The 26,096-nt window shown below is 37.3% G+C and overlaps 1 protein-coding gene across 2 annotated transcripts in view; it reads left to right on the forward strand.

Moving 5' to 3' along the window:
• The window catches only part of MSH3 (mutS homolog 3), a 186,608-nt gene that overhangs the window by 37,235 nt on the left and 123,277 nt on the right, over positions 1–26,096 (forward strand). For both annotated transcript variants that reach the window (XM_045566469.1, XM_045566470.1), the window contains 2 exons: positions 21,213–21,325; positions 22,757–22,871. In XM_045566469.1, the coding sequence (XP_045422425.1) occupies positions 21,213–21,325; positions 22,757–22,871 (228 nt within the window). The remainder of the gene's footprint in view (positions 1–21,212; positions 21,326–22,756; positions 22,872–26,096) is intronic.

Genomic DNA, 26,096 nt, shown 5'->3' on the forward strand with positions numbered 1-26,096 from the left:
AGGGAAACAGTATATGAGTTACAAAGTAGGAGCTGAAGGGGAAGGAAGGAAAAGGAAAGATGGGAGATGAAGGGAAGAATTTAGTCCCTACCATGTTCCAGACACATTGTTCATGGTTTCAATGACCCTTACACAACCCTCTGAAGAAAGGATGGTTATTCTCATTTTACAGTGAGGGGCAGAGGTACTGAGGTGTTAGAAAAAACCTCTCGAAGTTGCAAGATCACTTCGATAGTAAAGTGGCAAAGCCACTAGAGCCCCAGTCCTGTTTGATGCTGGTAAGTTCACCTTCTGCTCTCATTAAACTATAACCTGACAGTAGTGTAAAAGGCAGAAATCCTCTTAATTGAACTCTTAATATAGTTACCGTCTGTCCTCAGGATCTCTTTCAGTATTTTTTTCCTTCCCTTTCCCATGGTTCAAAGAGAGATTTCTTTCACTCTCTTCCCTGCTAGCAAAGCTCCTTTCATTTTCTACCTTAAGTCACGACTTGAGCCTAGCTTGCCTCAGAGCCCCTCTCTGCCTTTGTGGACTTAGACTTGTCCACTAGTCTTTTCAATGACTCCTTCCTGTCAAACCTCCCAGCTGAGGGGAGATTTCTTACTGACTTATATTATTTTTTCTTGCTTACTCTGAGATTATTATTATTTGTTTTTTGAGACAGAGTCTCACTCTGTTGCCCAGGCTAGAGTACTGTGGTGTCAGCCTAGCTCATAGCAACCTCAAACTCTTGGGCTCAAGTAATCCTACTGCCTCAGCCTCCCGGGTAGCTGGGACTACAGGCATGCGCCACCATGCCCGGCTAATTTTTTCCATATATTTTCAGTTGTCCAGTTAATTTCTTTTATTTTTCAGTAGAGATGGAGTCTCGCTCTTGCTCAGGCTGGTCTCGAACTCCTGACCTTGAGCGATCCTCCTGCCTCGGCCTCCCAGAGTGCTAGGATTACAGGCGTGATGAGATTATTATCTCTTGTTTTCAGTCCAGGAATTTCTTCCCACTCCCATCCTCTTTTTGTGAGTTCTTTTTAGCCTTTACCCCAAGTCTTAATTCCTAGAGCAATAAAAATCTATTATTTTTCTATCCTGGTATTTTTTACCTCTGCATTTTTTCCGTCTCTACCTGAACCCCTTCTTTAAGAAAATTTCTGATATTTAATTTTATATATATAAAGAAAATGTTTGACTTAATATACATAATACTGAGGTTGATAACGTTTTCTCCAGGTTTGCATGGGAGCTCCATCCCCCTCCCCCCCTCAGCAGTCCAGAATACTCTGTGACAAGGTCCAGGACACTTTCCCTCAGTGGCATCATGAACTCTCTCTCTTATTTTGTACCTTCAGCTCTGACCAACTCTTCCTGGCCAGGCTGAGCTGGGCTTGGCACCTCATGGGAATGGACATGGACCCTGGACATACCATGTGGGTGTACTAGATTGCCCCCAACCCTAATATGAAGGCAGATTGAGAGAAGAATGCACGATGAGTGGGTCTGCATTCCTTCCTTGATGACTGTGGTGGACCATGACCATACCACAGGGTTAGTCCTTACCTGGTGGGAGTCACTGGGAACAGAGGAATGCTAGGTGTCACACGACATCTTTAAGATGGTTTGTGTCCTGCCAGGAAGGTCTATACCTGACCCATCAGGGCAGTGCTTTTCCCACTGTGGTCATGAGCCATCAGTGAAAACAAAATTCAAAACAATTTTATGGGTTGTGATTACTACTTTAAAAAAAGTGAAATAGAATAGAGTTAATGATATCTGAGTGTAGCATATACAATAAGCTAAGTGTTATTTCATGAAGCTTTTTTTTTCCATTTGCTGAACAACCTAATTCTGACTGTAACCCAAGAAAAAGTTGCTTCAAAGAGCAACAGATTTACGTCTGGGCATTCCTGTTAATGATAAACCAATAGTGTATCCAAGTAACACATTAACAGAGTAACATTTGCCTTTCCATTCAGCTTCACAAACAACTTATTGTAAAATTACCATGGATCTTATTGATATTAAAAGGTCCATGACCCTTCCCAGTAAGGGCGACCAATCTATTTGTAGAGCCAGCACATACACAAGTCACTCCAGTACAAAACAGATTGACATAGTACTGTTATAGGAAAGCAAACTAAGTGTTACAAGAAGAGAGAATAATTCTGTCTAGAGCAGCACTGTTCAGCAGAAATATAATGTGATCCACATATGTAATTTTAAATTTTCTGGTAGCCACATTAAAAAGATCAAGAGGGATGTTAGAAAAAAAAAAGATAAAAAGAAACAGGTGAAATTAATTTTAAAAATACATTTTGTTTAATTCAGCATATCCAAAGTATTATCATTTATCATTTCAACATGTAATTCTTTTACAGTCTTTTTTACATATCAATTCCTCTTTTTTTTTTTTTTGTTGAGACAGGGTCTTTGTCATCCAGACTGGGGTGCAGTGGTGTGATTATAGCAGCCTCAAACTCCTGGACTCAAGGGATTCTCCTGCCTCAGCCTCCTAAGTAGCTAGGCCTACGTGTGCAGCACCACGCTTGGCTAATTTTTAAAATTTTTTGTAGAGACAGAGGCCCAGGCTTGTGTGGAACTCATGGCCTCAAGTGATCCTCCCACTTTGGCCTCCCATATTGTTGGGATTACAGGCATGAGCCACCGTGCCTGACCAACATACCAATTCTTTATATTCTTTTTTACATACCATTCAAAATCCAGTATGTATTTTACAATTGTAGCACATCTCAATTGTAACTAGCCACATTTTGAGTGTGTATTAGCTGCATGTGGTTAATAGCTACTGTACTAGGTAATGCAGCTTTATAGAATGTAGGACAGCTGCAAACAAGAGATGGGCCTAGAAGGATAGTTAACACTTAACTAGATAGGTTTTTGGAAAATACATTCCATGATGAGAGAAAAATTTGAACAGAGGTGAAATAAGAATTTGTTAAAAATAGCTAATGAAGTTCTTACTATGTACAGTAGTGCATTTTATGACCATTTTAATGTTCTAATGGAATTTAACTCATCATCTTCACAACAATTCTTCGAGGTAGTTACTGTTATTATGTTCATTTTATAAATGAGGAAATGGGGCTGGGTACAGTGGCTCATGCCTATAATCCTAGCACTTTCCAAGGCCAAGGCAAGAGGATCGCTTGAGCCAAAGAGTTTGAGGTTGTAGTGAGCCATGATGAAGCCACTGCACCTCTAGCCCAGGTGACAGAGCAAGACCCTGTCTCAAAAAAAAAAAAAAAAAAAAAAAAATTGAGGAAATGGACATAGGTGGTGAGGTAGCATTATCTATTTATCTGTTGAAGCCAGAATGATGGCCCCCACCTTTTTTTTTACCTTTTGAATGTGGCTGCCAGAAAATTTACTGCCTAATCCCCAGAGCCTGTGAATATGTTACATGGCAAAGGGCCATTAAAAGGTTGCAGATGGAATTAAGGTTGCTAATCAGCTGACCCTAAGATAGGGATAGAATCCTGGATTATCCACGTGAAGCTAATTAATCATGAGTCCTTTTAACGTGGAAGAGGGTGGTAGAAGGGTCAGAGTGATGTGATGGAAGGACTGCCTGCTGACACTGGCTTTGAAGATGAGGGAAGGGGCAACAAGCTAAGGAAGCTAGAAGCCAAGAAGCTGGAAAAGGCAAAGAAACATTCTCTCTTGGAGCCTCCAGAAAGGAACCTAGCCCTACCAACACCTTGATTTTTGCCTGATGGGAACGCTGTTAGAATCCCAACCTACAAAACTGTAAGACAATAAATGTGTTTGTTTTAAGCCACTAAATTTGTGATAGTTACAGTAGCAATAGGAAAGTAATACATGATCAGTATGTGTGGGCACTGGGCAATGATGTAAAATGTATTTCTTAATGTGGATCCTGGCTTTGAAGAACCATTTCTTAACCTGTAGCTGTTCACTGGAATTAGACCACTGCCTCTCTCCCTCAGATGTCCAGTTTCTTCTGCCTAATTTTTAAACTAGCTGAAAACTGACAGGTTTAGGAATGTCCATTCAAGTTGTGGTTCTGACTGAAATATTGGGCACTTGGGAAGTACTTGATACAGTGATTACTGCCCTTCTTAATTCTGAGCAATTTCTAGTTACTAAGTCAGGGTATCATTTATGTATGAATTACCTTATAGGTAAGTATACTTTACAGTCTTTTATGTAACTCTTAACTATCAACCCCCAGATATCACAAAGTTTACTTGTGGGTGATTAAATTGAGTAAGACAAGAGATTGCCCACCCATACAGAATAAAATTCTCTTTCTTCTGCCTTCCAGAGAACAGTGGGAACAGCCTGGCCTGTAGGTTGATTGTCATTTTCTGCCTCCCTCCCACCTACTTATTCCTACAGAGAGACACATAGCTTAGCCTCCTATCACACTCTGTCATTTGCCTGCAGCTGCAGAACAAATGGCTTCCTTAGGTTAATTCTGAGGTCCTGTGCACATTGAAATATGTGCTTCCAGAAGGAGAGAGAAGCCTCCATCTTGCTTCCTGCCTTCTACTTTCTTTCCCTCTGTACCAACAGCGTAAAGACTTTACTTCAGGAATGTGTGTTTTATTTACTCCTGCCGTTATCCAATATACTAAAAGCTGATATGCTCACATGCTCTGTAAATACATAGATATAAAGAACGATTTACCCCCCCCCCCCTCATTTTCTCGCTTTACTGACTAGCCATAAAACACCAGTATAGTACTGAATCCAAGTGTGGAGAGTGGGCATCCTGATTTTGTTCATGATCTCGGGAATATTTTGTAGTGGGCCAAGAAGCACATGTGAATGGTTTCTGTGCAGGGTGTGTTCCGTGGTGCTCAGCCAACTGTAACATGTCTTGAGACTTAGCCACACATGCTGCAGTGGCCTTCTGGGAGGAAGAATCTGCCTTATAAGTCCTGCCCTTTGACACTCCTGCTGAAGTATCCTCATCTGGAGTGGCTTCCTCATCTTGTGTTCCACGCCCACAACCTGCATTGGTCCGGCAGTGCTGCCATAGCCATGGGTCACGACCCTTCCCTCGGTCTTAGAAAGGACTCCTACCATCCTTCCCTGCTCAGTCCCTGAAGAATGACTTTTTTGAAAGTAAATTATAGTCTTAAATACTGGCTAAATGTAGAAAACAATGCTGGAATTCAGTAGTGATTCCCACAGAGTCCTCTGGGGCCTTGGTGATATGAAGTGTTTGTTTTGTTTTGTTTTTGCCTAACCTCAAAAGTGGAAAACTCAAACACTTTTCCCATTTGGTGCTACCTGCCCTCCAAGTGCTTAGTGAGTATAGATAGCATCATCTTCCAGAATTCTCTTTGTGGCTTAAGGTATCTGTATGACTTTCCTGCTTTTGTTCTCAGAGGCTCTAGGCCATGCTGATCTGAGTGACTACAGGTGTTTTTTGCCTAGTAGCCCAATTCTTCTATGTTAAAATCAGGAGTTAGACGCAAGGCAAATAAGGAGGTGGTGATTTTGTTTTCCAGAGAGATTTTCACTTGCCGTCTTTTAGGTATTTTCAAATTCTAATTGGATTTAATGTATTTAAGTAACAAGTTAAGCAAAAAAGGTTAAAATGATCCATTTTACAGAAGTTCAATTTGCAAACCCATTGCTTGTGTTAGGTGACGTATACCTGAGGCCAGGAGTGTGACACCTTTCCTCCCATATGGTCCCTTGTCCCTCAGTCTGGGCTGTAGCTACACCAGACTAATTGCCATGCTCTAAACAGGTCATGTACAAGGAGACCACAGAATAGTGGTCTGAGTAAAGAAACTGCTACCATAGCACTCCTCTCAGTGTGCTTGATGTTCTGGTGATTTGTTCATAAACATGTCTCTCTCAATAGATGTTGACCCTTTCAGTGGAATGTAGTAGTTTGCTATGCTGCTGTAACAAAGTACCATCAACTGAGTGGCTTAAAAAGAAAGTTATTGTTTCACAGTTCTGAAAGCTAAAAGTAAAAAGTCAAGGTGTAAGCAGTACTGATTGCTTCTTGAGGGCTGTGAAAGAGAGATGTATTCCAGGCCTCTCCTTGGCTTGTAGACAGCCACCTTCTTCCTATGTCTCTGCACATCAGCTTCCTTCTATGTGTGTCTCTGTGTCCAAATTTCCACTTTTTATAAGGACACTAGTCAGATTAGGGCCTACCCTAATGACCTCCCTTTAACTTGATTATCTCTGTAAAGGCCTTATCTCTAAATAAGGTCCCATTCTGTATGGGGGTTTGGACTTCCACATTTGAATTTTATGGGGACACACAAATCAAGCCATAACATAGGGAAGGGACCTTCTTCTCTACCCCACCCCCAATCCATTTGTCCCTATGGTAATTGCATAGTAAAGGTTTGTAGACTTGAACTGAAAAGGAAACGCCTTTTAGCTGTGTTACTTGTGTATAATTTATACCATGAATTCCAGATAAATTTCTTGATTTTTTTTTTTTTTTTTTGAAACAGCTCTTTCTCAGGAAAATTGTACTTCTGGAGAAAAATATTAGTTTAGAAAGATTAGTTATTTTAGGCTGTCTGAGGCAGCCGTGAGCTTGTTAATGAACTTACAGACTCAAAAGGCACATGATCTGAGTGAAATGGACTTGATTTTTGTGTCAGTTGCTGAGAAAATTGCTTTTAATCATGCATGAAAAAACTGAGATGAATTTCCACTGATCTGAAAATGTTTTAATGTTGATAGTCTTTAGGATTATGTAATACTGTAGAGTTCTTAGAAAAATATGGTTTCTTTTGCTTTTTCTCAAAGGCAAATATAGGTAATTTTGTTGTTTGGCTATTGAAAATATTTTTTGAACCACAGGAAGTGTAAATTAAGATTTGCCATGTGTTAGGATGATTGTATCATATATTTAAATATAAATACCGGATGACATTTAAACTATGATCATCTCAAAGCGTGTAAATTTGGAATGTACTTTCTAAAGTTAAATATTTTTTTCAAAATGAGAGGAGGTACTTCTCACCATTCCTTTTTGCTGAGTAAATAGTGGAATTAGAATCTTATTTTAAAAACTTATCTGGAATACACATTTGCACAGGATTTTGATTTTTCTTTCAGATTTTTTAATAGAAAATCTTCAGCTATAAATTATATATGGCAAATACCAAAGTTTTATTTTCAGTCACCTTTAATCAGGTATAACTTGTATACAGTAAAATTTACACATTTGAAGTATGAGTCAATTTTGACAGATAAACACATCAATATAACTACCATCCCAATTAAGATATAGAACATTTCCATCTTACCACAACGTTCCTTGTGTCTCTTAGCCATCATTTTTCTCCCCACCTCCACCTCCCACTCCAAGCAACTAATGGTCTGATTTCTGTCAGTATAAGATAGTTATTGTTTTAGAATTTCACATAAATGAAATCAATACAATGTGTGCTCTCCTGTGTCCAGCCCCTTTTACTCTGCATAAATGCCTATGAAATCCATCCATGTTGAGTATATCAGTAGTTCATTCCTTTGTATTGTTTAGTGGTATTGCATCATATTCATATACCAAAATTTATTGATTGCTGAACATTTGTGTTGTTTCCAGCTTTTGGCTATTTTCAATAAAGCTGTCAAGAACATTTGTGTATTGGTCTTTTCATGGACATGTGTTTTTAATTTGGGTAAATACCTAGAAGTGGAATTCCTGGGTTATGTGGGTAAGTATATATTTATTGTATAAGAAATAGCCAAAGTATTTTTCAGAGTAGTTTCACAACTTTACCCTCCTACCAGCAGTGTGTGAGAGTTGTAGTTGCACCTCCTTGCCAACTCTTGGTATTGCCAGTCTTTTTAATTTTAGCCATTCTAGTTAGTGTGTAGTATCATATTTTGGTTGCTTTTTCTTGATGACCAGTGATGTTAACATGTGCTAATTGGCTATCCATTCATATATATCTTTTGCCCATTTTAAGACTTGGATTGCTTGTTTTAAGTTATAAAAATCCTTTATATATTCTGAATAAAAATCCTTTGTCAGATACACGTATTGTCGATATTTACTTCCAGTCTGTGGTTTGCCTTTTAATTTTCTTGATAACCTTGGAAGAAGAGAAAGTTTTAATTATGATGTCAAATTTATCAATTTCTTCTTTATGGTGACTAGTGCTTTTTGTATCCTAAGAAATCTTTGCCTACTCTGTCATGAAGATTTTCTCATATTTTCTTCTAGAAGTTTGATAGCTTTAGCTTTTACTTCTATCTCTGTTACATATTTTGATTTAATTTAGGGGCATCATGATTGAGGTAGGGGTTGAAGTTCATTTTTCTCCATACATTTACCAGTTGTTTCACACTACTTATAGAAAAGACTGTTGTATCAGCATTGAATTTTGTTGGTGCAAAGGCTTTATTTGGCATTTGACTTTGAAAAGTGACCTAGATTTTTATGTTCCTAAGTGGATATTTTAGAATTTGACTTGCTAGGATGTCATTTAAAATTTTTTTATTTTGGTCTTTTGTCTCAGAAGTTATTTGCCACATATTAGAAATATAGGATGGGATGGGAGCTCTAGAAACCTACCATGCCAACTTCTCCATAGTAGAACCAATTAGAGATGAATATAAAATAGATGACTCTGTGTGTAACTGAGCTAATAGAATTTGTGAAACATTTGGTAAAGCACATTTATTGCCCAACTGGTACCATCTTAAGTAATCAATTTTAGAGTTTAACAACTTCTGTTAATTTTTCTTATGTTTAAAAATAACTTTAGTATAGATAAGCCTTGATGACTGCTATTTAAATGATCTTTAAGTAACTTCTTTTGTTTCTACTTGTGAAACGAAAATGCTTTATGTCTATTTAAAGGCATTTCAAACATCAGAAGTAGATGAGGTGGTATTTTGGTGGGGGAAGGCAGTGGTTTCTGAAATCACTCATTAGCGGCTTTTCCTAGCCTTTAGCCTATGTTCCCCTGGAGTGAAAAAGGTACTGTTTGAGAGAAAACTTGGTAGCTACTGAGAGTATTTCATATTTCTGGCAGCTTCATTGCTTTGTGCCTGTCCTGCCCAATTACTTCTATTCTAAAACTCTCTCCTTTCTTTTCCTTTGAGCACATGACTAACCCTATCTCTCATTCTAAACAGCAGTCATATTATTAGTAATAGCAATAGCCAACCCTATGTATTAGGTACTGTTTTAAAGACTTTATATTTATTGACTGATTTAATCTTGGCAAACACTCTTGTGAGGAAGCCACTGTTTTAATACAGATTTTGAAGATGAGGAAACAGGCACAGAGATGTTAGTTAAGTACCTTGTCTAGGTTATACAGCTATTTTTTTTTTTTTTGAGACAGAGTTTCACTTTGTTGCCCGGGCTAGAGTGAGTGCCGTGGCGTCAGCCTAGCTTACAGCAACCTCAAACTCCTGGGCTCAAGCAATCCTACTGCCTCAGCCTCCCGAGTAGCTGGGACTACAGGCATGTGCCACCATGCCCGGCTAATTTTTTCTATGTATATATTTTAGTTGGCCAGATCATTTCTTTCTATTTTTAGTAGAGATGGGGTCTCGCTCTTGCTCAGGCTGGTCTTGAACTCCTGACCTCGAGCGATCCACCCGCCTCGGCCTTCCAGAGTGCTAGGATTACAGGCGTGAGCCACCACGCCCGGCCAGTTATACAGCTATTAAGGGGCAAAACTTGGATTTGATTCAGACTTATGGCTCTAAAGCAGTGGTCCCCAACCTTTTTGGCACTGGGGACCAGTTTAATGGAAGACAACAACTGGACTGGGATTGGGGGGGTAGTGCTTTTGGGATGATCCAAGCATGTTATATTTATTGTGTACTTTATTTCTATTATTATTGCATCATAATATATAATGAAAAACTATAAAACTCACCATAATGCAATATCTAATGCTGCCACTGACCGGACCGGAGGCGGAGCTCAGGCGGTGATGTGAGCGATGGGGATCGGCTGTAAATACAGATGAATCTTCGCTTGCTGTCCCACTACTTACCTCCTGCCGTGCAGCCCGGTTCCTAATAGGCCACAGACCTGGCCCACGGCCAGGGGGTTGGGGACTGCAGCTCTAAAGCACACTACATTATATATCCTCTTAGGAAAATAACACAAGGAAACAGCTATGCCTCTTCTTCATCAATGCTTCTGGACTTCAGAAGGAATAGTATTTTATAGCACAGTTGACATTATTTTGGTTTATATTTCATGAAATTTCTTTCCCCTTGTAAAGGTTTATGAAGTTATACCTTTAGAAATAAAGCTTCTGTGTTTTAAGCACACATGCTTTTTGTCAGAAACTTTACTGCCAGAGAAAAATACAACCTCCATTTCTGAAAATGGTTTAGAAAGACATAAGGTACAGATTTCTTACCTTCTAATACCTCCCATCTTTCTCTCAGCCTTTTGAACACCTAAGCTCCCATGCACGCTGGCCTTGGGTACTTCTGGACCTCGCCCTTTGAGGCCCCATGGAATTCCCATAGTGGGGAATTTTTCTGTCTTCCCTTGTTCCCAAACAAGCCTCTCTTCTCTGTGGGATAGAGGGTAGGGGTAGGTCCTGGTGTGTTTCTTTGCCTCAGGCCTCTTTAATCATTACGGGGCCTGGGCCCTAAAGCTGCTTGTAATTTTTGGTCACCTGTGGTAACTTGGCCAAGGTCCTTTCACCTTTGCTTGTTGGGGAGGGGTCCTTCTAGTCTCCAGAATCTCTGACACGTACTCTGTCTCCCTGTTGGTCTGTTCTAAAGAGACTCGCCAACTGACTGTCCAACTAGGTCTTCCTCACCTTGATTCACTGTTGGCTGTGGACGTCAGTAAAGGTTGCCATCTTTCTAAGAAGCTGTCTGTGTCTACTTCCTTCTCTGGACACAATTTCCTTTTTCTTTTTGAAAATCCCACACTTTCTGTTGAGTTCTTATTGAAAAAATTTTAAGTTGACTATCTATGGCTCTTATTTGAAAAACTGGAAGGTAGGCTGGAATCAGGCCTGGCTAGATTTAGGGGGTTCTTCTTTTTTTTCTTCCTGTGTTCAGTTACGTTCCACAAGGTGGCAGAATGGCTCCAGGTGCTCTGTCGCTGGACTCCCAGCCTCCCAGGTTCAAGTCCAGGGAAGTGGAAGAACATCTCCTGGGAATTCCTGCATAAGTCTCATAATCCATTCTTTTCTTTCCTTTCTCTCTCTTTTGATAAACAATTTTGCTTCTTGAATAAGTTGTATATTTCAATGGTTCAGAAAACTAAGTCTTCAAAAATGGTACGGAGGGACCTTTCTTCTGTCTTTTAATATAAAAGTGCCTCTTTGTCGTATCTAATGCTTTTTGTTCTGAATTCTGTCCTTCCTGATAATAAGATCTAGCCTCATACTTTTTATTTGTATTTACCTAGTATCTATATCTAGGCAACCTTTTTCAGCCATCCTTTTATTTTTAACCTATTTGAATTACTTTGTTTTGAGTTGCATTCCTATTTGTAGCATAGAGGTTTTGAGGATTTTTTGTTTTTTGTGTGTTTTTTTTTAATAATCCAATCAGAAGTTAGTTTTCTTCTAACAGGTGAGTTTAGCCCATATCCTTTATTAATGCAGACATATTTGATATTAGTTTGTCTAGATTATTTTGTGTTATTTTCTATTTTTATATCTTTTCAATCTTTTACTATGTGGTCTGATTTCTTTGTTTTTGAGGTTATTCTGATATTTTTGTTCTGGTGTTTGTTTTTAGAATTGTAATTTCACATAATGCTTTTAGTCTTCAAAGAAAGTGGTGATAGTTCCCTCCCCCCAGTGAACCCTGATAAAATTAATGAATTTCATACTAATTCTAATATGTAACATTGTAACCATGTTATATTGTCTGTCTCATTCAGTCAAGGACTCTATTTCATTCTGTCTTGAGAGAATTAGTTACTCAGCTTGGAACTCAATCAGTATTATTACCAATAAGTACTTAGTCAGAAGAGGCCTTGTGAGTTTTCCCACAGTAGATTGTCAGCCTTTAACCAGGCTCTTTTTGTCTATAAAAATTATAGTTTCTAAAGTCAGTATATATCATAAAATTGGTAAGCTGACATTTATTTGTTCACAATTGAGCATTAGTTCAGAATCTCTGTAGGTGGTCTGTTATTTGACACTAGAGAGTCACCAGTTTTATGTTGAAGTTGACATTAAAAGATATTATTGGGTCTGAAGTTCTCTTGTTTTAGTGTGGGCTCCACACTTGTTGAGAGAGTTTTATTACCATTTATTTTTTCAAAAACAATATATTTGACAACAGATATGTTTCATGTGAAAAGGATTTTTTAAAAATTAAAAGTCTTAATTTAAAACAGTCCAGCTTGGCATATCCTACTGAATGGACTGAGACCTCTATCTTGATGTTAGTCCTGCCATCAAGGACAGAAGGGGAGTTGCTCCCCTGGGCCCTGGGAGGAGCACAGCCTCTGTTCAGCCTCCTCTGCATTCACGAGGCTTCAGCCCCAGGCCACAAATAGCCTCTGTAAAGGGTGGTAAAGGGAATTTGGCTTTATAATTTTTTTAGACCCAGGTCAATTTTATGACCATAGATGACTTCCTTAATTTTTTTAAGTGAAAAGATATTTTTTTGTCTATCTTTAGTAAATCAGCTGAAATATAGACTATCGCTGGATACATGTCTTGGGAGATTTCCATTTCCATTTTGTCCTACGATGGCTGCCAGCATTGTTTATGTGGACTAACGTTCTCAACCTGCAGTTTGCCTGTGACTCACCCCAAGAAACCTGTTAAAAATGAAAATGCTCCGTATCTAACTCCCTGTGAAATTCAGACTTAGTACATTTGGGTTGTGGAATCTGTGCTTTTAATGTGTGTTACAGTTGATTCTGTTGCAGGCATTCCACAGACTACAGTTTGAGGAAATCAAGATTGACAGTTCTGTGAGAGAGTTTTTAATCACCATGTAACTTTTCAAAAATCACCTGTATTTTTAGTAATAGAGAGGCATGTTACATGTGAAAAGGTTAAAGTGGAAATTTTACTAAAATCTAGGTTAACAATTCTGGTAGGATGTTACTTGTATGTGGAATTTCATATAGATTTTTGTTTCATAGATACAGTGATTTGAATTTATTATAACTTTAAAATCTAGGAAAATACAGATATGAGATTTGATAACTTTGACCAGTTTGAGAAAAATGTTTGCATGAGGATATTTAATATACAGATTGCAGAATGATAAGTTTAACATTCTTGTAATGCTTCCATGAAAGCTTCAAGGATAACTGACAAGTCCATTTTTGTCAAATTTAATGGGTTTCTAAATCCTTATCTGCTTATCAAACAGTTTTAATTAGAAGAGTAATTGAGTACCAGCTGCTTCTTGTGTTCACTCAAGGAACTTGTCTAAAAACACTGTGGAGCTCATGTAAAGCCATTCATTGCCTTTTGAGTTGCTAGATAATAACTTTACTATAGACTCCTAAAAATCCAGGTTAAAGGAGTCTACAGGAAGATAAAAAGTGATAGGAGATTTGCAATAGTTATTTTGATATTCTCTCCCCAGTGGATTAAGGTAGAAAAATCCTTCTTCAGCACCACAGATGGGAGAAAATCCTCCTCCTTGGGTTCCTTCCTGAATCAGCTTGTGCCTCCCTCGGCTTGTAGTAGAACAGAGAAAGTGGTTAGAGCCAGCTACTCTGGGTTTTAGTATCTATTAATCTATTATCTTTTTGTGTCTTTGGGCATTGTACTTAATCTCTCAAAGCTCAATTTACTCATTTTTGTAATAAAATGAGGATAATGCTGCCTATCTCAAGGGGAGATATAGTTCTCGAACTTGTACTCATTTATTCATTCATTGAGCAACACTATAATACATAGATTGAGCACTATTCAGTACCAGGTACTGTTCCAGGCATTGAGTACAGCAGAAATAAAATTGACAAAAGTCCATGTCCTCATAAATTCTAGTGAGGAATACCATTTTACACAAGATAATCAGGGACAGTCTCACTGAGGTGACTTTTTTTTTTTTGAGACAGAGTCTCGCTGTGTTGCCCAGGCTAGAGTGAGTGCCGTGGCGTCAGCCTAGCTCACAGCAACCTCAAACTTCTGGGCTTAAGTGATCCTACTGCCTCAGCCTTCCCAGTAGCTGGGACTACAGGCATGCGCCACCATGCCTGGCTAATTTTTTTCTGTATATATATTTTAGTTGGCCATATAATTTCTTTCTATTTTTTAGTAGAGACGGGGTCTCGCTCTTGCTGAGGTTGGTCTCAAACTCCTGACCTCGAGCAATCCACCTGCCTTGGCCTCCCAGAGTGCTAGGATTACAGGCGTGAGCCACTGTGCCCGGCCTCACTGAGATGACTTTTGAATGAAGAAGACCTGAGGGAGAGAGGGTGCCATGTGGATATCTAGGGAAGAGTATTTTGAGCAGAGGGAAAGTAGGTGCAAAGGTCCAGAGGTTAGCCTGTGGTATTTGAGGAACAGTCCAAAAGTCAATGTGATTAGAACAGAAGGAATAAAGGTGAGGGTAGAAGAAAGTGAGGTTAGAGAAGTGATGGGGGCCAGATCACCATCTAAATTTATTTTTTAACTTTTTCTTTCTTTCTTTTCTTTCTTTTGTTTCTCTTCTCCCTTCCCCTGCTTTCCCTCCCTCTTTCCCCCTCTTCTCCCCCCCACCCTCATCTTCTAAGTATTTTTTAAAGTTACTCTGTTATTCACTATTAGCCATAAGATCAATTGGTAGAAATACCTGTGAATATTTAAAAACATTATGCAGACTTTCAGAATCCTGTTGATTAATGAAAAATGCTAAATGTTTCCCCCATTGCACACTTATGTTTCAACTGCTTTATATTTATTTATTAAGTAGAAAATTCTTCAGTAAATTTTTATTCAGAGAAATTCTGCATGATTCACTTCTGTTCTAAAGGTTGATTCTCTTATTTTCAGTATTTTATATTATAGAATATATTTGGGTTTAATCTTTATAGGTTTTTTATAGTCTTTTTTAAAATTAATTTCAAAATATTAAGAGGATACTAGGATTTTTGTTACATGGATACCTTGCACAATGCTTAAGGCAGGGCTTTGGTGTGCCTGTCACCAGAATAGTGTTCCTTGTACCCAATAGGTAAGTTTTTATCCCACACCCACTCCCTCTCTCCCCTCTACTTGTTTTCCAGTATCCTTTATGTCTTTTCATGCCCCTGTGTTCCCATTGTTTAGCTCTCACTTATTAGTGAGAACTATGGTGTTTGTTTTTCTATTACTGAGATACTTCACTTAGGATAGTGGTCTCTAGTTCCATCCAGATTGCTGCAAACAAAATTATTTCATTCCTTTTTATGACTGAGTAGTACTCCATGGTGTGTGTGTGCGTATAGCACATTTTGTTAATCCACTTGTGAATTGATGGGCAGTTGGGTTGATTCCACATCTTTGCAATTATGAATTGTGCTGTGATAAATATTTGCGTGCAGGTGTTTTTTGTTATAAAATGACTTCTTTTCCTTTGGATAGATATAGATAATTGGTAAATCTACATTTATTTCTTTGAGTAGTCTTCATACTGTCAAAGTATTTTCCAATTCAGAATGATAATGGAACATTGGTAGTTGCTTATAAGATAAAACAGACTCTTAAAATAAAAAGTAAAAAATGGCTTTTGAAGTAAGTTTATTTTAGGAAAAACCAGTAAAATTGGAATCCTGTGTTTATTTGAAAAAAAAATTAAAATATGGTACAAATACAGGAAACAATGTAATAAATATAGGGGAAGGTCCCTGAAACCACCATCCAGTCCAGGAATAGAATTTCAGCAGTCACTCTAGAAGCTTCTCTGCCCCTTCCCAGTCACAGCCTTCAGAGTAACCATGATCTTTACTTTGATTGTTATTAATTTTTTTCATAATTTTGTCACCAAAGTGTGCATGTTTAGAGCTTACTTTTACTAGCTTCTTTTTAAAATGTCTTTCTAATTTTTAAAAGATTTTAGTTAGAGGAAGGGTCTTGCTATGTTGTTAAGACAGCCGTTAAACTCCTGGGCTCAAGAAATCCTTCTGCCTCAGCCTCCTGAGAACCTGGGACTACATGGCACGCCATTTTACTCAGCTTGTTTTTAAAATGTCTTTTAAAGCCTCTTCTCATCTACAGGTTTTCTCTCCTATCTCTTTTTATCCCCTTATTTGTTGAAGAAATGCAATTGTTTTTCTTGTGGAGTTTTCCACAGTCTGGATTTTGCTGATTATGTTCCATAGAGTTTAACATGTTTCTGTGTATTTTCTATAAATTGGTAGTTGAATTGAGAGGCTAGGTTCAGTTTTTTAAGTTTTTTGTTTTTTTTGTGGAGGAGCAAGATGACTTCATAAATTATAGTTTTTCATTAGGCGGCATATAATTGGCTCTTGCTGTGAATTGAGTAGCCATTGATACTTAGTGATGAACAAGTCTTGCTTTTTAAAGTATCATTGTGAACTCATGGATTTAAACCTATCCAATGTGTTTTGACTCATTGCAGTTGCTGTTCTTCCTGATGCTCAAATTAGTCCATAGTTGGGCAGTGAGCCTCTTTAAGGTGGCTTTTGTGTCATTTTGCCATGACTCTATTAGTAGCTTTTTTGCTTTTTGGTATAACAAGATATTCTAGGTTCATCTTAAACATTTTCAATCCCATACCTAGAATTTGTCATTTCTCCAATAAGCCCTGGTTTCTTTCAGTAGGAAATGACATTTCAAAACCACAATCTGTGCCCTAGGGAGGCTCTCTTTATTGGATAGGTCATTATTGCTAGGCCTTTTCACTGGACAGAGCTAGGGAATATACATAGTTTAAAGATAAACTATATTAAGAATTCATAAAAAATACTAATTCAAATTCAGGGCTAAAAAGGTTTTATTTAACCTTTTCAATCTTGTGTCTATATCTTCATTTCCCCCCCATGTGGACAATCCTGGTTCTTAAGTATTTTGGTTTTATCATTAGAATATCACATATTTAATTTGCTTCATCCCACATTACACATGTTTTCAGAGTAACAACACTATATGACCACTAATGGTATAGATCACTGAAAACAGTTAAAATTTTGTTGAATATATGTTTCTGTTTCTTTCTGTTTATTTCATAGTTGTAATACATCTGCATTGTTAGAACATGTAACTGTTATATACTATACCTTCTTATAGCCTTCACTGAGTTTTAGTTCTCCAAGCAAATATATGTTAAATTCTCATCACCAATTCTGATTTCATTGTCTCTCTAGTTATTTTGATTGTCTGAAATTCATTCTCTAGTGCAGTGGTTCTTAAACCTTTGTGTGCATCAGAATTACTGGCTGGGCCTTACTCCCAGTCTGTGACTCAGTACATGTGGGATGGGGCCTGAGAATTTGCATTTCTAACAGATTCCCCTGTAGTGGCAATGCTATTGGTCTGGTGATCATACTTTGATTACCATTGTCTGTGGCCTTTATACATGGAAGGTAGAGTGGCTACATATGAAATTCTTGGCTTACAGGTTTTTTTTTTTTTTACTATGTTAAATATGTTACTCTATTGCCTTCTAACATAAAACATTGCTGTTAAAGTTTGGCAATTCTGTGGTTTTTTTTTTTTTCTCCCTTATATAAAGGAGTTGCTATTTTGCTTGGAAATAATTTTACTAGATTATTTCTTGGGGCGGTCTTTCTGGATTGATTTCCCGGGTATATGATGTGCCCTTTTATATACATGTTTTTGATCTTCTTTGCCTACCTTCTGTATTTATTACTTTTTTTCAATCTTCTAAATCTTTTTTCATTTCTTTTTGACTTTGAAAAATTTTCCCCTTTTCATTTTCTGCTTTATCTATAGTATTCAGTTTTGTGTTCCTTCTAGTCTATCCTTCATCATGAGATAATTTTTCCTGTTTAATTTTCTGAGTCGTACCAGTTCATTTCTGAGTTTTTCTAAATATAGTTAATGATTTTTTTGGCTTGTCTTAATTTTAAATGAGTTTTCATGTTTTCTGGAGGTATCCATCTGATATGCCTCTATTGTCTATAGAGATGTTACTGTGCTTATTCTCCTTTTTCTTATTATAACTTTGTACAGGATTTGACCTTGATCCTTTTCTGTTAGTCATTTTTATGTGAAATTAGTTTTCCCGAACTTTCAGAAGAGGCATGGGTTCAGTATAGCTTTTTTAACTTCATGGTTCCAGTGTTTTTTTTTTTTAAACATAAAGTATTATCATAAACAGTTCTCTTTGTAAGTGTATGGTTTGAACTGTGATTTTATACAGTTGTATAAGCACCACTACCACAGTCAAGGTATGGAACAATACCTTTACCCAAATAAAATTCCTCATATCCCTTTGTATTAATAATTGGTTCCCTCCCTTCACATTTGGCCCCAGGCAATTATTAATTTTCCATCAATATAGTTTTGCTTTTTTTAGAATTTCATATATGTGGAATCGTACAGTATATAGTTTTTTTGGCTTGATTTCTTTCACTTGGCGTAATGTTTTTGAGTTTCATCTATTTTGTTGCACATTGTCAAGTATTTGAAAACATGGCAGCTCACTTTCTCCTGGCTTTGTTTTGTAGTACTTTTGTCTTTTTTATTTTGACTCTGTTATCCCTTTTCTACTTATTTTGGATTCTGTTGACAGGAGTTTTTCCTCAAGTGTAAGTCCTGAAAGAGTGCTTTGCATAGTTAGTTTTGTGAGTTCATAGGACCTAGACTTCTAAAGCCCCTTCGGACCTTACTGTGAACTTCTTGTACTCACTATTAATCAAGTGTACAAGCCTCATCCCCAGTTTCAACTACTCAAAATGTCTTACCACACTTTTCTAGTGTGTAGAAATTGCTTTTTTGTGGTGTTCCTGTTTTGTTTTCTTTTGGCCTCCCCCCCCCTCCTCCCCCCCCTTTTTTTTTTTGAAACAGGTGTCTCACCCAGGGTGGAGTACAGTGGTGTGATCATAGCTCATTGTAACCTCGAACTTCAGGGCTCAAGCAATCCTCCTGCCTCAGCTTCCTGAATAGCTAGGACTACAGGTGTGCACAACCACACCTGGCTAATTTGTTTATTTTTTGTAGATATGGGGTCACAGTATGTTGCCTAGGCTGGTCTCATACTCTTGGCCTCAAGTAAACCTTTTGCCATGGCCTCCCAAAGAGCTGGGATTATGGCATGAGCCACTGTGCCTGGCCTCTGTTTTCTGATTGTTAGATGTTTTTTTTGCTTTTATCTGCTTCTTCCTATGTGGAGACCACTAGCATGTATATTTTACTGTTGTCTGTTGTTCATCCCACCTGCTTGCATTTTGGAGTTCTTAGGGATCTCTTGAGATACAGTCATATTTTAGTATATTTTATTTGTGGACTTTGGTTTGGCTATTCAATTCTGTTTTTATGGCAGGATTTGAGGAGACTGAACTATGTTGTTTGGGTAGAACAAATGACTATATTTATAAAATCTTTATATTAAAAAACAAAAAATTATAAATATTGAATTTATAAAATGGTAACATTTCTACTTATTCATAATATTGAGGAGGGAGGGAATGTGTTCCTTTTGTGATAAGGCATCACCATTTGTGTGTCTTTTTGTATTTTCTGTATTTTTTATGGATGTCTACCACATTATTGTCTGTGGTCTTAGATTGTAAACTAAGAGTGGGAACCTGACTGATGTGGCATATACCCATGAGAATTTGTTTCTGAAAACTTTTTTTTGTAAAGTAGAAACAAATATAAATAAACTTTAGATTTTTTAGTCATAAATCTTTCAGATTTTTAACCTAGTTGTTAAACAGAATAGGTAATAAAGTTTCCCTATTGTTTATTTATTATAAGGCATTGTAGCTGAACTTTCAAACCAGATCATAGAATCTCTTTATTCAGTAAGGAATGTCATAAAAATAGAAAGAGCTTGCTTTGGTTTGGTGCTGGGGATTATTTGAAGTCTGTCTTCAATTTTGTGGAGAGACCAAGGGAGGGGTCTGCATAGGGAGTCAAAGAAAAAAACTGAGAAACTTTTTAGATTATCTTAACTCAGATGTTCATAGTGTAGCTCTATTTTTTATAGGCACTTTATATTCTTAAATCATACCCATATCAATATATAAGATAAACTTCCAAAGCAAGTACTCTGTCAATACTCTTTCCTGTCATCTATTAATTACTGTTTCACGATTATTTTATTTGTGTAGGTTAGTGGTTCTTTAGTGTGCATAAGAATCCCCTGATGCTAGCCCCACCCAGCATCTGTTTCTGTTTCAGATAAAGACAAGAGAGAAATGTGTACTTATCTAAGAGTGAGCACAACCAAAGCTATGTAAAACCTTCAAGGAGAAAATTACAGAATATTTATTATTGGATATAAAAGATGTGAACAGAGAAATTTACCATATTTAACAATGGGTTATTCATTTGTTAAGATATATTTCCCTCCTAATTAATTCATTACGTATCTGATCAAAATCCCAAAAAGTTTCTAGTGAAACCAGACATATATATCTGGTGTATATAAAGTCATCCCATTTTTATAATGCAGTGACATGTATAAGCATATATGATGCTTGTGTATGGAAGGATTCATTCTAGGCTGTTAACATGGGAGGTAACAGTCATGGGAGTGAGGTGGTAAGGAAAGGAGAAGAGGAGGAGGAAATGGGGAGTCAAGAAAAATAGAAAATGGAAAAGAAAATGCACTACCCAGCATGGAGGAGATGCTTTAGTTTATGTACTTAGGCAAATTTTTATATGTATTTTTAAAAAGACTGTAGAATCACTTTAAAGAGTGAGAGTTAATCTAATTTGCTGTATTTGACTGGAGGCTGTGATAGAAATGACTTAGCAAAAAGCCCCTCAAAGAATTACTCAATGCTGTATTCTATCGCTAGAGTATTCAAACAAATAATGTAATTAAATAAAAATGATGCTTTCCAGTTTTTCTCCCTTCATATTTATTAATGTAATTGGCTCTAATTTCAAGGAGTTCTTTTTAAATGATACAAAGTACTTACTATATGCTAGGTGATATATAATATCCATTGATTAAAGAAAATTAATGATGATATTTTATGAGACCTTTTGGCAAGGCAACTTTAGATCTCTTTTTCTCTCCTTTTCTTCAACTTGGGAGACAGTAAGGAATGAGTTTTTATCTAATTTTTTTTTTATTTTTCTGGCCAAGACTTAAATACAGATAATTCAAGATAATGGATAATTATCTTTGAAATTTTCCTTGTTTTCTTTCAGTGTGCGGGATGACAGAATTCGAGTAGAAAGGATGGATAACATTTATTTTGAATACAGTCATGCTTTCCAGGCGGTTATGGAATTTTATGCAAAGGATATAGTTGACATAAAAGGTAAATATTTTCCACATATATCTTCAAATTGAAGTGATTTGAGATTTGGATAAAGCTATGAGCATGACTTTCAATTTAATGACAACAAGGTAGTTTCCAGTGTAGGAGAAGGGCTCATGATTGTTGGGCTCATCAAAAATACCACTACAGCTTCTTCCTTTTTAGTTACGAACAGTTAGTAACTTAATGGTTTTGACATATTCATTGGAGTGGAAGGAGTAATTGATCAACTTTCCCTTTTGCTTATCTTTAAAGATGGTCCATTAGTATCCTTGTAACTTTTTAGAACCTTGGGACAAATATTCTGATAAAGGCTAGCATTTTGAAAGGTTGGTTGCCAGAATTAAAATCTCTAAATGTTACTGACAGGGTCTAAATGTATTAAATAACCACTATTTGTCTAATTGACAAGTGTTAGAAGGTGATGAATGCCATGAGGAAAATAAGGCAGGGATGGGGATTGAACTTTTAACTAGGGTGGTAAAAGAAGGCCTCACTGAGAAAGTGGCACTTGACCAAAGATTTGAACAGAGACCAAAGAAGTTAAGGGAAAAAAGTCATATGGACATGTGAAGGAACAGTATTTCAGGCAGCGACAACAGTAAGCACAAAATATCTTAAGGTGGGAGGGTGCCTGGCATGTTTAAAGAATAGCAAGGAGTCTGTGTGCTGGAACAGTCACTGAGGGAGAGAATATTAGGGAGTGAGCTCAGAAATAGGAGATGACAGGCAGATTGCGTGGGGCCTTACAAATAAATCACTGTAAGGACTTTGGCTTCTTCTCTCAGCGAGTTGGGAGATGGTGGAGGATTTTTGAGTAATCTAATGATCTGATGTACATTTAAAAAAGTATTCCTCTGGCTGCTCTGTTAAGAATACCCTATAGGGTGCAAGGGTGAAGCAGGGAGACAGATGGAAAGCTGTTGCAATATTTGTGGTGAGAGACTAGAATGATTAGGCAACTTTTTTCCCCCTCACTTAGCAATATGTTATGGATAGCTTTCCATATCAATATGGATAGCTGTAAGTCATTCTTTTTAGTACGTGCGTAATAATCTGGATTTAACAAAATTGATTTAACTACTTCCCTATTGATGTTGATTTAGGTTGTCTGTAGTTTTTTTTTTAACATTACAAAAGATTTTTCAACTCACCTTTTTGTACACACATTCTTGATGCACATTTTGGAGTATTTCTGGATCAAAACGGATGAGTGTTTTACATTTTGAAAAAATACTCCGTTACTCTCCATAAAAGGTTCATTCCACCCTCAGAAAATGCCCATTTGTCCATGCCCTACATATTTGCAATATTTTACATTTTTCCAAAGGGGAATTCTAAGAGATACTGTCTAAATTATTATTTCAATAACTATAAAATTTGTCTTTTAATGGTAATAATGTTAATGAGGGTATATACTCTGTTTTATAGGTTCTCAAAGTATTTCTGGCATCATTAACTTGGCGAAGCCTGTGATTTGCTCTTTGGCTTCCATAATAAGATACCTCAAAGAATTTAACTTGGAAAAGATGCTCTCCAAACCCGAGTAAGTGACTTCTCAAATAAAAAAAAAAGAGAGGTTATACTAAAAACACTTCTTGATTTGAATTTATTAAGTGTGATACTTAGAGAAATTTACTTGCTGTTGATAGAATACTCTATTAGGGTACAAGGATGAACGGCTTGGTATTGTTGCTGAAGAATATTAAAAATATTAGGACAGAAACAATGGCTCACACCTGTAATCCCAGCACTTTGGGAGGTTGAGGTGGGAGGATTGCTTGAGGCCAGGAGTTTGAGACTTGCCTCAGCAACATAGCAAGACCTCGTTTCTACAAAAAAATAATTAGCTGGGCATGGTAGCTTGTACCTGTAGTCCCAGCCAATTGTGAAGCTGAGGCAGGGGGATCCCTTAAACCCAGAAGTTTGAGATTATAGTGAGCCATGATTGCACCATTGTATTCCAGCCTGGGCAACAGAATGAGACCCAGTCTCAAAAAAGCCCCAAAATATTAATTAAAAATATTAATAGAATCCTTAGGAATTCTCTCAAATTATATTCATCATAGCTATTTGATACATTATAATTTTGGCTATAAAACTGCTTTATATTAACTGGATTCAGAGGTAGTATTAAAAAGCATTCATAAAATTTCATCACCTTTATTTCTTGGTTTCAGTTCTTATTTCATAGACCATAAAGTTGGAGATACAGGGGCCAGCTACTGACACAGACAGCTTTTTACAAGAGTGATTAACTTCTTACATTTTGGAAATTTAAAAGCTGACAATTGACATTTTAGGAAAATACTAGTTTAATAATCAGTCAAGTAAAAACAGGTAGTAGGATAATTTTCTTGCCTTTCTATATTCCACTTTCTCTAGCCCCTTGTCTGTGCCTCTGTCAAGAATCACCCTCCATTATATAGATCTTGGATGAGTAGATCCTTCCCTTTCTTCACAGGTGGGAGGGCAATAGGAGCTATCTCCCTGAAAGGGCAGAATATGAATTAACTAGATAACAAAGAGGTGGTGCTAGTTCGAGGTTGTTGGAAAGAGTGGAAGAGAGGCAGGTTCCTTGGGATTCTCTTTGTAATGTCTTTGGTGTGTGTTCTTTTATGTGGCATTTAGACTGGAACAGAACATCATTTCTCTGGAAGCAGTTTTGTTCTGTTTAAAAGCAGCCTCGGCCAGGCACAGTGGCTCACCACGCCTGTAATCCTAGCACTCTAGGAGGCTGAGGTGGGAGAATTGCTTGCACTGAGGAGTTCGAGACCAGTCGGAGCAAGAGCAAGGCCCCATCTCTACTTTGATTTTTTTTTTTTAATCTAAATGCCCATCAACAGGAGAGTGGATTCATTGTGTTATGTTAATGCAATGTAATATTATACAGCAATGAAAATGAATGAATTAGTGGTACATGACCAATATTAAAAATTTAATTAACAGTATATTGAGCCAAAAATCAAGTTGCTGAAGTACACACTGCACATACCATCATATGAAGTTAGAAACATGTGGAACAGTGCTATTGATATACACCCTGTAAGAATACATACATATTTGGGGAAGGTGTAAAGACATTCATAGGAATGATGAACAGCAAATTCAGAAGAGTGATTTCTTCCAGTGGGGAAAGAGGGAAAGTGGTAAAGTTTGGGGGTGAGGGTTGGAATGGAGTGGAATGACATTGTGGAATTCCAACTGTTGTTTTATTTTTTAACCTGGGTGCTATATTAGTCTACATATGTTTTAATGTGCCTAAAATGTTTTATTAAAAAAGGTAGCAGCCTGGAAATATACCCCATTGGATTCTACTTTAAGCTCCAAAATGAACTAATTGCAGAGATCTATCTGTATGGTTGGTTGTGTTGCATCTTCATAAAGAAAGGGTGATAAGCTACCTACCATTTGATTTGGTCGTGACAGGGAGCCGCTAAGTAAGTGAGGTAGAGTTAATTAACAACTTGCCCATTAAGACTTATGTTTTTGTCCCTACATCATCAAGCAAAGAAGTATTAACACTGGAATAAAGAAACTTTTTAAAAAAAAAAAAATCAGGCCCTGATGTGTTTAGAGGTAGATAAATTTGAGACTGACACATGATAAATGTTACTACCATATGTGCACATAGGTAGTGCAATATAGGTGTTGATTGATTAGTTCCAATTTAATGGTGAGTACATGTGGTGTTTGTTTTTCCATTCTTGTGATACTTCACTTAGAAGAATAGGCTCCAGCTCCATCCAGGATAGTATAAGAGGTATTAGTTCCCTATTTTTTTTTTTAATGACTGGGTAGTACTCCATGGTACACATTTACCACATTGTATTAATCGATTCATGTATTGATGGGCTCTTGGGTTGTTTCCACATCTTTTCAATTGTGAATTGTGCTGTTAAAAACATTCGATTGCAGATTTTTTTTATAGAATATCTTTTTTTCCTTTGGGTAAATAAATACCCAGTAGTGGGATTGCTGGATCAAATAAATGGTAGTTGTACTTTTAGTTCTTTGAGTTACTTCCATACAGGTTGTACTAGTTTGCAGTCCCACCAGCAATGTATGAGTGTTCTTATCTCTGCATCCATGCCAGCATCTGTTGTTTTGGGACTTTTTGATAAAAGCCATTCTCACTGGAGTTAAGTGATGTTATTACTGTGGTTTTGATTTGCATTGCCCTGATGATTAGAGATGTTGAGCATTTTTCGTATGTTTCTTGGCCATTAGTCTACCTTCTTTTGAAAAGTTTCTGTTCATGTCTCTTGCCCACTTTTTAATGGGGTTGTATGATTTTTTTTCTTGCTTATTTGCTTTAGTTCTTTATAGATTTTAGTTATCCGCGTTTTATGGGACCTATAGCATGCAAATATTTTCTCCCATTCTGTAGGGTTTCTATTTGCCTTAATGTGTCGCGCCGCACTCGCCTGCAAGGACGACGCAACAAACTGGAGTTCTTCCAACAGCAGTTTAATGAGGCATCTAGTCTAGTTACATGGCGAGAGACCCCGAACAGGAAGGACCGTGGGCTTATATACCATTGCAGGTAGTCGTGGCGGGAAGTGATTGGTAGAGGGCCCTGACAAGGCTCCCAGCAATGATTCTATTGGCTATGTGCTCACCCGTAATCAGAGACCGCTCCCAACAGCTCCCCCTTTTGTTTTGCAACACAAGCTTTGGGGACTCCAACCTCAAGGTCCGGATCCAGGGGGTGGAGTCCCTGAAGCAGGTGCAAAGGCCACCGTCTCCCGTGCAATGAGCAGAGACTCTG

This window comes from Lemur catta, chromosome 12 (genome assembly GCF_020740605.2).
Source record: "Lemur catta isolate mLemCat1 chromosome 12, mLemCat1.pri, whole genome shotgun sequence".
Lineage (NCBI taxonomy): Eukaryota > Metazoa > Chordata > Mammalia > Primates > Lemuridae > Lemur > Lemur catta.